At 42.5% G+C, this 16,153-nt stretch overlaps 1 protein-coding gene across 3 annotated transcripts; it reads left to right on the forward strand.

Annotated features, from left to right (window-relative positions):
- LOC119475469 (clustered mitochondria protein homolog) lies at nucleotides 1-15,429 on the forward strand. Of its 3 annotated transcripts, none has more exons than XM_037748210.1 (30): nucleotides 1-500; nucleotides 776-857; nucleotides 2,227-3,528; nucleotides 4,091-4,230; nucleotides 4,328-4,499; nucleotides 5,358-5,498; nucleotides 5,593-5,723; nucleotides 5,819-5,973; nucleotides 7,169-7,294; nucleotides 7,484-7,631; nucleotides 7,766-7,858; nucleotides 8,012-8,230; nucleotides 8,792-8,967; nucleotides 9,059-9,370; nucleotides 9,454-9,563; nucleotides 10,117-10,218; nucleotides 10,317-10,417; nucleotides 10,523-10,675; nucleotides 11,462-11,524; nucleotides 11,625-11,875; nucleotides 11,950-12,034; nucleotides 12,722-12,875; nucleotides 13,046-13,185; nucleotides 13,319-13,399; nucleotides 13,525-13,650; nucleotides 14,053-14,174; nucleotides 14,674-14,767; nucleotides 14,848-14,982; nucleotides 15,065-15,138; nucleotides 15,220-15,429. In XM_037748210.1, exons 3-30 carry the CDS (start codon nucleotides 2,271-2,273, stop codon nucleotides 15,299-15,301), a joined length of 4,944 nt encoding a protein of 1,647 aa, XP_037604138.1. In that variant the 5' UTR covers nucleotides 1-500; nucleotides 776-857; nucleotides 2,227-2,270; the 3' UTR covers nucleotides 15,302-15,429. The 3 variants fall into 3 exon arrangements, with proteins under 3 accessions (XP_037604138.1, XP_037604137.1, XP_037604139.1); XM_037748209.1 differs by having other exon boundaries at nucleotides 776-852; XM_037748211.1 differs by lacking the exon at nucleotides 776-857.
- Nucleotides 15,430-16,153: the final 724 nt, after the last annotated feature.

Raw genomic sequence — 16,153 nt, forward strand, 5'->3', positions numbered from 1 at the left:
TGAAGAGGAGCAGAGACAAAATACTGGAGGCTTGTTTTTGTGCTTTTGGGGGAGAGGTTTGCTGTGTCATGCCTTGTGTTTAATTTCCAAAAAATAAAGAAGAGCCTCGTCCTGATGCTGCTTATTTATACACCTCCTGCACGTGCTCACATTCAAGGTTGATAGAGAGTGCATGGACCGGTCTGAATACAGGAAGTTACATCATGAACGGCAGAGAGGTTGCCCTCTTCTGGACTTGGATGGGTACTAGTCTGTGGGTGTGCATGTGTGTGTGAATAGAGGGGCCTACATGCTCTCTCTCACAGCTCCTCTCCACCCATGAAGGACACACACACACATAACACACAGTTTGTCTAACGTGTTTTTCGCAGCAAGGCCGGGGGAGCATCCTGCTGTAGAGGAAAGACTGGGAAGCTCTCTGATTTCATCAGGATGAACAGCAGAGGAGTCTGGAGAAGATGACACAGACTGGCAGCCTCTCCCTCTCTCTACACTGGCTGGTAGGGCCCATAGACTGATTACACTAATGTCATATCCATGCTGTTTTATTCTTCTGTTGTTTGAGATGCATGCACATGTTTCCTGCTTCACCTTTGTGTTCTCATGAGCTTGAATAAGATGCATTACTTTTATAAAAACTCTTAATTAGGATTAGGATTCACTACATCAAGTCTATTTAGAATATCCTGCTGTTTTGATTTAGACACTTTTATGTAGCCAAACAACTTATAGGCATTTAAATTGTGCTCAGCGTTCCCTCTCCTCTGTGTTCCAGGATTCCCACAGATCCAACATCATTCCAGGGTTCATCTGATGAGATTTAGCCGCCGAGGTTTTTCAGTCCTCTCCTCTGTAAGGTGACACCACTGCAGGAACACTTCATAATCTCCCTGTCATCAGCTTTTGTCTAAGGCTCTTAGCTGCTTGTTCTCACACATGCAATCACAAACAGGCACACACATGTGACAGTGACAAACTTAAAGGGGCACTACGTAAGAATCAGAAATTGCTTAACAGTGACACCTGTGGCTGTTAAGTCAATGACAGTCAACGTCCTGTCGCTCGCGCTTGTGCTCGCACTACGTAGACGTGAGCAAGCATCGGTCAAAACAGTGAGGCGACACACACAAGACTGAGCGTAATTGACAGTTAAAACCACAACATCACTATATATTACACACGTGGGTCAAGTGCAGGTTAACCTCTCACCGTCTTTGCTACGCTATGCCCAACGGAGAAATTTGCGAGTCACCACAAAGTCACAAGCTATGCAGATTTAAGAGGAATATGATGGAAACTACCACAAAGAAAAGGAAGAGCAGCTACAACAAAGACTGTGAAACTACTTATAAGTATTTATAAGCCGGTGGAAGGCCATTCTCAGAGTTTTTTGTGAAATTTGCCAGTTATTTTTCTATTTCACACAGGGGGAATACGACATAACAAGCATAGAGATGTTACAAGACAAGGGGCAGAATAGAAATGTTTATTACAGTTTGTTGGGATCTGGTCACCCTACTGTTGTGGTGGGGGCTGGTCATTTGTTGGAATTAGCGGACTCCATTTCTATCCGAACGTTAGCTATCGTTTCACACTGTGATGTCATGACGTCACATTCGTTGGATTTTCCTGGAAAAAACGGCCTACATTCTTTACATAAAAAGCAGTCTACAGGCTGATAGAAGAAACCCAGAAAGTCACAGAAAGGCAAATTTTTTAGGTTAGGTTACAACCTGTTCACACATATTCAATAAAAAAAAAACAATTGAAACATGTTTTTACATGTAAAAATGTACATGCAGTCCCTTTAAACTTAAACTTTGTTTATTTATATAGCGCCTTTTGTGCAAAATTACAATACAAGGTGCTTAACAGTACCATGAGAATACAACAATACAATGAACATAACACAGTAAGAAAGGGTAAATACAAAAAGCTTAAATGTCTAAATGTGTTTTTAATGAATTAAGGATTAAGATTAAGAGAATGTTAAACTATAGAGATATGTTTTCCGATTTCTTTTAAAGGTCAAAGCCTTTTGTAGTTTATACTTAGCAGCATTTAATGTTTAACGAGTAAATTAACATCAGGCGGAAAAGCAGAATTTCATTGCAAATCATTTGGCAAAAAAACTTAAATTATAACCAATAGAACCGCTGGCTGAAGCTACAAACATAAAACCCATTTTTAACCAACCTTCATCAACTGTGGTCTTTTCTCCCTTAGGCCACCTGCACAGTTGTATTGCTGTTTTGGTGCACCGAGGCATCATGGGAAACATAGTCCAGTGCTGTCACACACTGTCAAACTACCTCAAGTGTAAGGATACACCGGTCCAGGGTGAGGCAGAAAGATCCCCTCTGCTATCCAGCGAAGAGAGTGAATGCGAATCACCGAGCCTGCCGGACGACTCGGAGGACGATCTGTCAACCGTCTCCAACGGCGTGACAAACCCCACCCTCGAACCAGAGCACTTCCTGTTTCCCGACATCATCCTAAGCAGCAACCCGGGAGGAGAAGTGACTCTGGTGGAGCCGATGGTGTGTCTGCTGGTGTCTGAGGAGGACGAGGGAGCGAGGGCGGATGAGCCTGGAGATGAAGGGAGCAACAGGTGGAGATTTAGGGGGTTTTCAGAGGTGGAGACGCAGACCGAAGTGGAGACACACATGGGGGTGCAGACTCAGACAGAGTCACAGGCAGAAGTTCAGGCACAAGCAGAAAGACTTGAGACTGTGGAGAGAGAAGTAAACACACTAACAAATGCTGGCACTACTAAAGAGATGGTTGTGGAAGAACGTGAAATACTAAGAGAGGTGGATGTGCTCTTGGAGGCACAAACATCACGAGAGAGACACTCTGGGACCTGGGCTGAAGTTTCTGAGAGACAGACAGAGAAAAACAAACTGTCCTTCAGAGTCAGAGACAAGGAAGCTGAACCGGAAGAACTGAAAGGGAATCACATCCATGAGGAATCGGCCACCAAGTCAACGAAACATACATTTCAAACCGAACAAAATGCAAAGCTAATAGAGGAGTTAAACACTGACGAAGAGAAACAGAATACTGCTCAGGAAAATACAGACTTTGCCTGGACAGAGCCGATACAAGACAAAGAGCAAAACATTGAGTGCACCTCAGTGATGCCGACTCAACACAACAATATGGATGAGAAGTCACAGAAGGAAGTTCAGCTGACAAAATGCAGCATCAACAGCACTGCAGTTGTGGAGACCTTTGACCCTGCTGAGTGTCGTGTGGACCTAACACACCAGAGTAATCAGGATAATGAGCAGATGGGACAGGCCACTGTGGTGTCACATCAGAATGTAAATGAAAAGGGCACAAAAACAAACACAAATCTGTCTGAGGACCATATAAATGGAGATCATATTCAATGCCAGGACCCGGCAAAGATGGAGGAGGACGACAACAAGACAGCTGTGCCACATGTGGAGGAGGAAGAGGCTGAGATGAAGCAAACCTTGTTTTTAGTGGACAGGCTGTTTCTGGCAGCACCACATGTCAAAGGTGAGTGGTGTTATTTGAGGTTAGCTTTGCTTTTATTTTCTTTGTCCAAAATAATTTAAATAAATGTAAATATAAATACATTTATTTAAAAGTTAATAACAAATAATACATAAATAAATTTGTACAATTTAATAATGAATGAACGAATTTAAAATTAATTTAAAAAATGCATAAATTATTAACTTTAAAAGTTAATAAAAATGAAAAAATAAAAGGGAAAATTAAATAGAAGAGTAGACAGATAATTTCCTCTTCAATTAAACATTCCAACTCAAGCTTTTGCATTTCAGCTTTCAAATTGAGCATTTTCCATTTAAGGGATGGAACATTTCACTTTTATTTTTCAAATAGTCATTTATTAATATACATTCATCATGTCAGTATACCGTTTCCATTTCTTTTTAACATTTAATTATCGCATGATTATCCTGCATTGAAATACAATAATAGTTTATTTTCCATTTTCCCTTTTAATTTCTATTCTGGGGAAAATGATCCTCCATATCACGCAGCCAGTTTTGATCTTCACGCCTTTATTTTGTCTCTCTTCTGTTGGCAACAGCGCCTCCGAGTCAAATTGAGGATGATCGCCAACAGGAGTCTGATGCTGAAAAGAGGAAACTCAGTGACGTAGTTGATCTCCAAGAGACCGACTTCACTGTCAGAATTCAGCCTCCTGGAACAGAAAGTTTTGAGCTTCAGGTTCTGTGTACCTCTGTCTCATTATTTTCTCAAAGATACTTCACTGTATCGTCATGTCTTTCTGAATCACTCCAATCCAACTCTCCTCCGCTCTCAGGTGTCGGGCCAGATGTTGGTGGCGGAACTGCACCAGGTGCTGATGGAGCATGAGATCACCTGCCACCGCACATGCTTCTCCCTCCAGCTGGGCGGCGTCGCACTCGACAGCCTCACAGAGCTGAGCTCCATCCTGGGCATCCGGGACGGAGCGCCGATCAAGGTGGTGGAGGGTAACTGCCTCATCCTTTTCTTTCTTCTTTAGATCTTGTCTTTTTGTGATAACTGAGTGTATTGTTCACTTGTGACATATTATCACAGGAAGGCCCTTTTTAGCCTGATGTTGACCTCTCATCCACATAGTGAGTAATGTACTAGGAGGTAGGCTCTCAGAGCCTAAAAACCTTACCTGTTGGTGTCCCTCAAAGAAACATAATTGGTCCTCTATTGTTTTTAATGTATATAAATGACATGGAGGCAGCTTGCTCATGTCCTATATTTTTGTATGCAGATGATTCAGCTTTGTTAGTAAGTGGAGAGTACTTAGAAACAGTTAGAATTTCACTTGGTAAAGAGCTCCTCAAAGTAAGCAGCTGGTTATGAATTACAGGGAGAAGCAATTTCTCTCCACAGGTTGGGAATAAAATCCCAAACGAAATTTAGTCTGTTTTAAAAAAACAGCTGAAAAAATGGATGCTGAGTAAGTTAGTATAGAGGAACATCTTATCCAGGACTGTTTTAAGCTTTGGTCTGTTTTCTGAATTTGTTTCCTTTTTAAATCATTTTTTTCTGACTGTATAAATATTGATGTTTTTAGGTGTATTACCATAAAATAGGATATTATTAGTAGCATATACACATCATCCCCTTCCCTTGCCTGCCTCCTAGCCTGATTAAAGGACCACAGTGGAATTAAGTCCTGTGACTTAATTGAGAAATCCTAATGAATTATGAAATAGTACTGAATGCATATTTTTGTACTGTATTTTAATTCATCAAATAGAATCAATCAGTCGATCTCTTTATGTCTCAAAACTGCACACTCTCATCAATCAAAAACTTTCTAAGCATCTCTTCTCATCTTGTTGCAGGTTCTTACACGGTGCGTGATGCTCGTCTTCATCTCAGACACGTTCGTGATCTTCTGAGGAGCCTCGACCCCGCAGATGCATTCAATGGAATGAACTGCAGCTCACTCTCTTACCTCACCTTTTACACCAGAGGACACAAAGGTAATAATGCCCTCTCATTTACCTCCTTAGGTTTTGTCTGAGAATTTCTGCCAGTAATCGTTCAAACTTTTAACCTCTATTCTCATCCCTTTAGACGGTGAAAGTGTGGGGAACAGGCGAGCTTCTGAAAAGGAGTCTGTTGACTGCAGCCCTCCAGAATACGTCCTCCCTGGATGTAAGGACCGACCACTAACTCCACTGCAGCCACTCAGAGATGACTGGAAGGTGAGAGATCAGTTTTTGTAATTGGAGATATGACCAACATTCAATGAAATGTGTATTAATTATTGTGAAGCAACAGTGGCACTTTATCATTACAGCCATTACAGTGCCTGCGGGTTCTGACCATGAGCAGCTGGAACCCTCCTCCAGGAAACAGGAAGATGCATGGGGACTTGATGTACCTCAATGCCCTGACCATGGAGGACAGAGAAGTCAACATTACATCCTCTACACGCGGTTTCTACCTCAACCAGTGAGTGCTAAACTGTTTGCAAGTTTGCTAAGCTATGAAAATTTAAGAGTTTGTGGCAATGTCAGTCGGTTAGTCCACCACTTTTGTCCAGACTGAAATATCTCAACAACTATTGGAGGGATTGCAATGAAATTTAGTTCGGACATTTTGGTGCGTTCAAATGGAGTTGTGTTTACCGTGTTCACGAGAAGAGTCCATATGAACACCCCCCCCACCCCCCTCTTGTGGTATTCACAACCTCGTAAGTGGAAAGTTTCTGAAAGCTCCTAGTTCACGAGTTGCGACATGTTTATTGGCGTCAGAAATGGCGGAGGCCTTGGAAGTTCATTTTTTCGGTACATAATTAGTGAAAATATTGTAATTTTAGTCGCATATTGTTTTTCGTCATAATTTTATAGTATGTCTGAGGAAAATGTTGACATTCCCAACAGCCTCATCTTTCTCCTCTGTCATTATGCCTTTGCATTTCCTGCATTATGTTACCCGCTTGCTAGCTTGCTAAATTGTTAGCCTCTGTGGCTTCTAGACGCCGACAGTAACGTTAATATTGCCGTTGCTTAACCACTTGAACGCCAAGCATGCTGTGTATATACCTTCTTATACCGGCTGTGCTGTAGCATCTCTTTTCACCATCTGTCTGAAACGCTCAACGTCTGCTGTGATTGGTCAACCGAACCAGACTCTTCGGATTCTGCTCCAGCTCCTCTCTAACTAGCTTTGTTTGAGGGCGTGCCAAGCTAGCCATTAAGACAATGTGTTACTTGGTGACATCACCACGTAACGGAAGAAAAGGCGGGACTTCAAGCGAGGCGTTTCAGGCAGTTCAGGAGCAATGTTTCTGTGGGGGAGAGTAACTCCCTTTGGCCTGGACATTGGGTTTTGTAACTTTGCAGACCTTTTACACACACAAAAAAACTATATAACACACTAAAGGAAAGTGAAAAAGCACAGAAGCATCATAGGTCCTCTTTAACATTGTGAGGATGTTAGGTGCTATGCCTAAGTACAGCCTCACTGAGCCGCTGGCATGGCTCTAGACTCTCAGTTTCCCTCTCATGTTGTATTTTTTCCAAGCTCCACAACTAAGCAAGTGCAACACCGACCCCAGAGAGCAGTAAAACGACATCAATTATGTACACTGAGGACAGTAGAAACTTAATTGGATTCAACTTGTGTTATGCTCTGACTGTTCCAGGTCAACTGCCTTCAACTTCAACCCTAAACCTGCACTTCCCAAAATCCTTTGCCACTCTCTAGTTGAGCTGCTGAGTCAAGTCAGCCCTGCTTTCAGGAAAACCTTCAGTGCCCTGCAGAAGAAGAGGTGAGTAAACTGTCTGTAATCAAGCTGGGGACTACATGCTAATACAAGAAGTGACATGTGACACTGTTCATGTTACAGTAGGCCGAACGTCAGTCATCCAAACGTCTTCGAGTTTACATTAGGCTTGGTAATACCTTGATAAAAACCTTACTAATAGAAAAATGTTTTCTGTCACTTGCTGTGAACCAGAGTCCAGCAACACCCTTATGAGCGGATCAGAGCACCTTTCCAGGTGTTCACCTGGACCGCCCGTCATAGAGACCACACCCTCGACTGTGTCAGAGCGGAGGAGACGCACACCAGTCGCATGGGCCAGGACGAGCACACAGCTGGGCAGGTTGCAGACATGAAATAGGGAAATATAACATTCCAGTAAACTTATGGCAGATGCATGTATACACATGGTGACGGTGGTGCATCTGAAGCTGACTGACGTTGATGCTGATGCTGATTTGTGTGTCATGACCACAGAGTCGGGACTGGAATGAGGAGCTGCAGGGATGCAGGGAACTCAGCAGGAACTCCCTTCAGGAGCGCCTACAAAGAGAGAGGAGCATATTCAAGGTGAGACCACAGATTTCTTAACATCTTCTCTCTCTGATTAATGGTTAGAGAAGCAGACTTGTGACTGTGAGACCATAGTACAGATGTGTAAGATCTCTTGTCCTGCTGTTCCTCTTAAAATCAAGGACTGTGTTATTTAATCCTTCCATCCAGACAAACAGTGACTTTGTTGCCGCTGCAACACGAGGCGCCGTTGCCGTTATCGACGGTAACATCATGGCGTTGAACCCGGGGGAGGCGCCTCATATGCAGATGTTCATCTGGAACAACCTGTTCTTCAGCCTGGGGTTTGACATATCTGAGCACTACCAGCCACTAGGGGGCAACGCTGCTGCTCACGCTGCTGCCATCTGTGACCTGAGGGGAGCACAGGTAGATCCTCACAGCAATACCTGCATGAGTTGTGAGGTGTTTTGCAATGCATTTACTGTTTCATCTGTCCCGTTTGAAAATATATTTGTTCCAGAAGGGATTCAATAGTTCTGTAAGGGTACGATTGTGTGGACTTTGCAGTTTTTTTCAATTGCTAACACACTAAAATGACACATAAAGCACAATTATTGAAACTGATACTCAGAGAACAAAACCTCAGCTCAAGTCTCCAAAACTCTAAACACATTTTCTGCTTTGCATCCAATTTGAAATTCAACACTTTTTGCAAAACACTGCACACGGTTCTCTACATAAGACACAGGAATCTGACATAAAATCACTTTTTTGCCATTTCAAAACACTGCCATTCAAAATGCCACACCCACGGACCAATAAGCCAAAACACGAACTACCTGGCTTAACATCTAAATACTTGATTGTCGACTCATCAATCAGGATCTAAGCACTATATATCCTCTTATATTTTCTCTTTCAAATATACTGTATGTAATCTAATCCCTTCATGTTCTTGCCATCAAAACAAAAATACCTCTGCTACAGGCATACGCATCTGTGGACATAGAGGGGCTTCACACACTTGGAACAGCCGTGGTAGATTATCGTGGCATCCGTGTTATCGCTCAGACCATCGTTCCTGGGATACTGGAGAAAAATCAGGAGCAGAGTGTAGTCTACGGCTCTAATGACTATGGAAGAACTGTTTCCACACACCCCAGGTAAAAATATATATATATATATTTTAGGTATTTAGAGTAGAATAAAGTGTTAAACATGCAATAATCTTTAATTTTCTCAACATTGTTTCAGGTTTCTGGAGCTTCTGGATAAAACCAGTAAACCGCTAAGAATCCAGCGTCACCAGGTGCTCGACCTCAGCAACAGCCCAGTGGAGCTCTGCTCTGGCATCGAGACCAAAGGCATCCTGGGTAATGACGGACGACCCTACATCTTGGACCTCCTCCGGACCTTCCCCCCCGACCTTAACTATCAGTTCTCTGAGACAGAGGAGAGGAGGAGGGAGGCGCCGAAGAAGTGTCAGAGCTTTGGTTACCCACGGCGACACCATCACAGACTGGCCAGCCTGAGACCAGAGCTGATAGAGGCCTTCGTCCAGCACAGGTGAGGAAGAGGAGATGTGGAGTATGAATGCAGCCACCATGAAACTGTGTCTCATTCCTCTGACCTTGTGTTTTCTGTTGCAGGTATGAACTTTATGTCAAGATGGTGTCCCAGGGGCTCGTCCAACCGGAAGAGCAAGACAACGCTACGGAGCAGAGTGAAGACCCGGTCTGTGAGCCGAGAACTGGAGACGGTGAGACCAGCTAATTGAAGTCACATGATAAACCAGGAGATTTTGTGTTACTGCAAAGAGAAATCAGCTATAGGCAGTTTGCAAATTAAGATTTTACACGCAAAACATGGGATGAGTTCTTAAAATGGGATGCTTTGTTATAAATTAAACTACCCAACAGTGTAAAACCTCATTAGTATTTGTTCCACCTCAACTTACTACAACATGAAAATGCTGCTTACACGTTAATGCATCAATAATAATGAACCAGTGATATAATAAATACTAATATAACTCTGACAGGGATCATTCTGCTGCATAATGACTTTTCATACTTTAAGTACATTTTGCTTAATTATATACTTGTTGCGCTTAAGTAAGATTTTGAATGCAGCACTTTTAGTTTTAAGTGAGTGAACAGTTGCGAAAACAATCTCACCACACATTCATCCATTTAGTAGCTGCAAATTAACTTTAAGCCTCAGTTTTTAAGCCAACGTTGACGACCTTCAAATGAGGCCAAGGAAAGTTTGATTGTGCCAATTGATAATGCATTCATATTTTCATTTCGTAGAATTTCAGAGAAGAAATGTGATAATGAAAGCTTGTGAGGCTGTCGGATCAGTGAGTGACTCCTGCTTTGACATCCGCTTCAACCCTGATGTTTGCTCTCCAGGTACTGAACACATACACACACACACACACACACACACACACACACACGGTCATGTATATAGAGTTTTTTAAAAAATCAACTGTGTGTCTTTGCTGCAGGTGTTCGTTTCCCCTCTGAGTGTTTCGAGGAGGTTCAGAAGCAGAGACAGCTGTTATGGGACGCGGCTGCTTTTCTGCTGACCAATCAGATTCCCGCAGTGGTGAGTCTTATGTGGATCAATAACGTTCTGATCCAACATATGCATGAAGTTTAATATAATATCTATAATTCTATTGCTGCTCCTGTGTGTGTGTGTGTTTGGTAGCTGAGGGACTGTCTCGAAAACGCAGCGGTGCCGATGGATGGAGCGACCCTGACCTCGGTGCTACACCAGCGGGGTGTGAACGTGCGATACCTGGGCATCCTACTGAAGGAGCTGGACAGGGAGGAGGAGAGAGGAAGACTCAGCCACATACAGGTACTTAATACAGCTGTTATTAACCACAAAACCTGTATGTAAAGTCATCATCGCTGCTCACCTCTTGAGTTTACCTTTACATTGATAAGATTTCCACTACATCACATGAATCACATACTTTTTCTGGTGAAGGATTGAGTAAGATATTTATAAATGTGGCCTAACATGATTGGCAGTTTTGTACATTTAAGATGAGGATATACTGTAGATATTGATATTATTATAATGGCCATTTGCACAATTGTTTTCATGTCCTGTTTCAAAGACGAGGCAATGAAGCTACAGAAAAATGCCTGTGACCCACTCAAGAATAAACCCTGTAGAGCACAAGGAATATAAATATTTCCAGCAAACTGAACAAAAAATAACAAGATTAAGAAATGCAGACTGTGGGCTGCTACCTCATCTCTCTCAATCTTAGACTTAGATCAAAGTTTTTTTTTCTAAGTAGCTCTCCCTGGTTTCTACGGGGAGTCCACCACAAGTTCCTTTGTTTTGTTGATGTTAAGTTCCATATTGTTATTGCTGCACCAGTCGACCAGAGAGGAGACCTCATTCCTTTAAGCTGTCTCATCATTACAGGAAATCAGTCTCACCAGAGTTGTATCATCAGCAAACCTAGTCGTCTTTACAGTGTCAGGGTGGGAAATGCAGTCATTGGTGTATAATGAGTAGAGCAGTGGTGAGAGGACACATGTAGAAAACAACCTTGTGAACATGAAAAAAATAAAGGATGCCAACTGTCTGTCTTCCTGATCACATAACTGATCAAATGTTCCCTCACAGAGAATTTCTATCGGTGAAGTCATCATCAGAAGTGCAAAACACATTTTCAGGACCTTTCTACAGGTGAAGTGCTCAAATAATGTCAATAACTAAAATATTAAAATAACTTTTTGCAATCTAGAATACAATTTCTAATATCAACATATATCTTATTTACTCCCAGGATGTGGAAGCAGCAGCTTTCTCCGCTGCTGTCAGTCACTTCCTAAACTGCCTCCTGAGCTCCTCCTCCTCCTGTTTCCCCGACTCCTGCTCCGATGAGCTGCTCTCTCGCCGCAGGAGCCGGCGGCGACGGAGCCACGGGGGTCGAGTCGCCTTGTTGACAGACAGTGTGTGGGCCAGAATGACCCCCAGTGAGCTGTGGGGCCGGATCAGGACTGAAGCTGGAGATTATTACCACTACATAATAGACAGGTACGTGTGTGTGTCTGTGTTTGTGGTTGAATAAGTGCTACAGGATTTGACTCTGCCATCCTCTCTGTGTCCAGTGAAAGTATAGATGAAGTAATAGAAAAGCACAGCCTTCAGAGGATCTCCCTGCTGAGAGAGATGGCCATCAAGACGGGCATCCAGGTCAGACATCTACCATGCTTCTCTTCACAACACATTTACCTATGAAATTAAATTCATTCTGTCTGTTTTGAAGCTGCACTAGACAATAATTGTAGCTGGAACCACACATTTTGTATCATTAAAAATCATATCTTGAGCTGGAATAGTTAAACGTTGAGCAATAAGGACTAGAGATAGAAATCAAAAATGTTCTTCTACTAAACAGATTCTCTCTTGATTGAAAACTGGGCTCACCAATAATCTTTTTTTTCACCTGTTTACCCCTTCCATAAGCCAAGATGACATTTAGGTCTATTTTGGCCAAGCCTCCATCTTGTCAAGCTCACAAAAAATACCTGCTCATATTTGATGCTTAATAAGACGACATCTGGCTACATAAGTTCAGGGTCGACACTATACTACAGGATTTGTGGATACTGAAGTCCAACAAGTCCTTAAAGGCGCAGTGTTTAGGATTTGGCGGCGTCTAGTGGTGTGGTTGCAGATTGCAACCAACTGAGTACCACCCCGCTAAGTCCTCCCTTTCTAAGACTGCGGTAACGTGAGCCGCTGAGTGCAAAACCGTGGCAACGCCGTTCACACTGTTCTTTTACAATTGGAAATGATCTCCAGCACTGACTTGGGGGCAGCCAAAATGCAAAGTTATCTAGTACAGCTGCTCCTCTTCTTCCTTATCTCCGTGTTTAGGTGCAGCTGAGGGAGTATGTGTTTGAGTCTCGACACAGGCCAGTGTTCAGTGAGGAAGATGTTGTCAACATGTTCCCCGTGGTCAAACATCTCAAACCTACAGCAACGGATGCCACGTGGCTCGTGCAACACGCACAGGTGGCGATGCAGCAGGGTGAGAGACACGGACATGAATATAAACACTTAAAATACAGTTTACATTTAGAGTAGCGTGTGACTGACCATTACCCGGAGACAACCATCTGGAATCAGTGTGTGAAGAGCAGATGTTATTATTTTTTGCACATTCAAGGCTCATTGGTAGTGTCTTATGATTGCTTTTAGGGCTTCTCAAAGATGGCTATGAGTTGATTAGCCAGGCCCTGACTCTGTTCAGCAGCGTATGTGGGGTCCTGCACGATGACGTGTGCATGTGCCTGCGTCTCCTGGGACGGATCTGCTACATCCTGGGGGAATATGCAGATGTAAATATGCATTAAGATTCATTTCCACCATGACCTTTTAGCTAGCCTGGTTCCAGACTTCTGAATCATCATTCGCTCACAATTTGTGAGCTTTCATAAAGTAATGTTTCCCTCATTTCTCCCTCTCTCACAGGCCCTCAGCCACCAGGAAAAGGCTGTTATGAGTAGTGAGAGAATCCAAGGTATAGACCATCCACAGACCATACAAGACTATGTGAGTTCCTTTACCTTTTCATCGATCCACAAACAGATTGTTGGACCACAATGTGTTAACCCTGTTGTTCTCTTAAAAACACCTTACTCAACTCTATTAATGTCATATTTCTATCTGTGATTCAGACTTTCCTGGCCCTGTACTGCTTTGCTGGAGGCCGAATTTCGACCTCCCTGCAGCTGCTGTATCGCGCCCGGTACCTCGCCCTGCTGGTGAGCGGAGAAGACCATCCACAAGTGGCACTGCTGGATGTAAGTGGGACCTCACCTGCCACGTGTTGCTCTCTGTCTTTCTACTTTATTTTGCACAAAAAGCATCTATTTAGATATTATCTATCTATTTTAGACATTAAAGGTAGTTTTTACATATTCATTAGATGCAAAGGATAACCTTTTACTGCAACCTCTCCCTCCAGAGGCACACTGCCATCAGTTGCAACCCATTTCAAAATAATGGAATAATAATAATGGAAATATTTTTTTCAGAAAAAAGAACTTCAGGTAGATACTGAGAAATGCAAACAGGCAATGGCATCTTGAAGCCTTGCCAGATCGTAAGAAAATACTGAGCGCATCCTGAGAAAGCGACTTGATAACCAGTTGGTATTCGGACAAGGCTTCTGTTAATATCCCTGTTGTGCTCCACTACATTAGAGTATGCTGGGTCTAGTACTTCATGGACTGATGGAGTATGACCTTTCCCTGAAGTTCCTAAAGAATGCCTTAATTTCAACCTCAAAATATCACGGTGCCACGTCACTGAAGCACGCACACAGGTAAGACAGTTTTGTCGTCATGTTCCTCCGTTTTCTTACATTCTTCTATTCAGAAGCAGACGGAAAGACAACAGATTGCAACACATTACAATGACATTTTCATTATGACGAAATAAAATGTGAAAATGCTAGATATCTTTGCCTCTTGACATCTGTCCATCTAGCGATCTTACATTCTGACCCGTACTCAGGTGCATGGCACGGTGCGTAAGAGAGAAAGAGAGCTACAGGAGTAGTTCATTTTTTACCTTAATGCAGAAAAGGAGGAGCCCAGCGGCGTTTTTTTTAGAGGGCGACCAGCGTCCCCCAGAAGGTGGCACCCTAGGCGACCGCCTATATGGCCTATGCCTTAAACCGGCCCTGAATTACAGAAAATCTGAGAAAATGATAGACATGCTTTGAATTTACTGTGGTCATCCTATACTGCTCCCTTCCTCCATCACTATTATTTCAAAGTTTTCATTACCTCACTGCCTCTCTGTGTCTATTTTCTGTGCAGTCACCATCTGCTCGCCACTGTGTACGAGAGTAAAGGAGAGTTTCGATCCGCTCTGCAACACGAGAAAGAGGCTTATTCGCTATATAAGAGCCAGGTATGCTTTAAAATACTGTTGTTATTTGTATGTCATATGCTCATAATTTTAACTGAGACTTCACTGTTGCACATGTGAAGGTTGGGGAGAACCACGATAGTACGAAGGAAAGCTCCGAGTACCTGAAGAGCCTCACCCAGCAGGCTGTGATCCTTCAGAAAGCCATCAACCATATCTACAGTAACACACCTAGTGCCTGTATTCCACCTCCAAAGGTTTGTACAGTTCTGCAGCACATGAACACATGAATACAAGGTTGTACGATTTACAATTTATTTCATCTGCGTTTCTCTCCAGTTTGCCACACCAAGCCTTCCCAGAATCCTTCAGCAGCTCAACCTGACATGTGGAATCATTCTCATTCCCCTCAGGTGAACGCTGTTATGGTATCAAAAATAAAAAACACTACTGTGTTGGTTGTAATGTTCATCTCACTTATTGTGTCTTTCTAGTGAAAAAGAAATTGCAGACCTGAGGACTGAATTGAAAGGAAACGTAAAGGTTCAAATGGAAGAGCTGGAAAAAAAGACTTAAGAACTGCAGACTACAACCCTGAACTATGGACCAAACGGACAGTTACGATAGAACATCTGTGTAGTCAGTCAGACTCCTGAAAATGGCTGCAGACAAATGTGCAACTTGCAAATTGCTGGTGATGACAGACAGGTGCAGCCATCTCCTTTTGGGAGAGGAGTTTGTTCTGCTGTTGTCTGTAGAGGAATACTGGATGTTGAAGAGAGCCTTATCTTATGACAAAGCTCTTTTTTAAAATATATGGGATCCATGAATAAACTCTGCAGGTTCTAACTTTGATGGCAAATATGTATAACTCTCCTCCTTTTTTCAGATAAATGTATAAACATTACACATTAAATAAAATGATACTGCTAGATGAAAAGACAAGCTCAGTATGTCTAGGCCAACTTCTACTGAGATCAAAAAAATACAGCAAAAGTGTACTAAAAATCCCAATTTCTTAGATTTTTAAATGACATCTTGCAGTCCCCTGTGTGTCCACTGGGTTTCACACTTGTGCCATGGACACTTTTCACAACATGATATTCCCGAATATTTAAAAAAAACTCTTTATGATTGTTTTGGATGTGTATTAGCTGATATCATTTAATCCACATTGTTGTTTATTAATATCCAGGTGATTGTAGAGAAATAAATATCTGAGCGTCTTATGTCTTCATTCTACCAGAACAAGTCACATAAGTGTGCTGGAAATGAGAGCATTACACTTTATAAACTGGTATTGTTGTCAAGTGAAATTTTGTGGTTTACTGGCACCAAATTTTATTGACTGAGATTAGTGAATTAAATTTGAGATATTACCCCCAAATAACTGCTATTTCATTACATGGCTTACAACTTTTAATCTGG

This window comes from Sebastes umbrosus, chromosome 17 (genome assembly GCF_015220745.1).
Source record: "Sebastes umbrosus isolate fSebUmb1 chromosome 17, fSebUmb1.pri, whole genome shotgun sequence".
In the NCBI taxonomy this organism is placed as follows: domain Eukaryota; kingdom Metazoa; phylum Chordata; class Actinopteri; order Perciformes; family Sebastidae; genus Sebastes; species Sebastes umbrosus.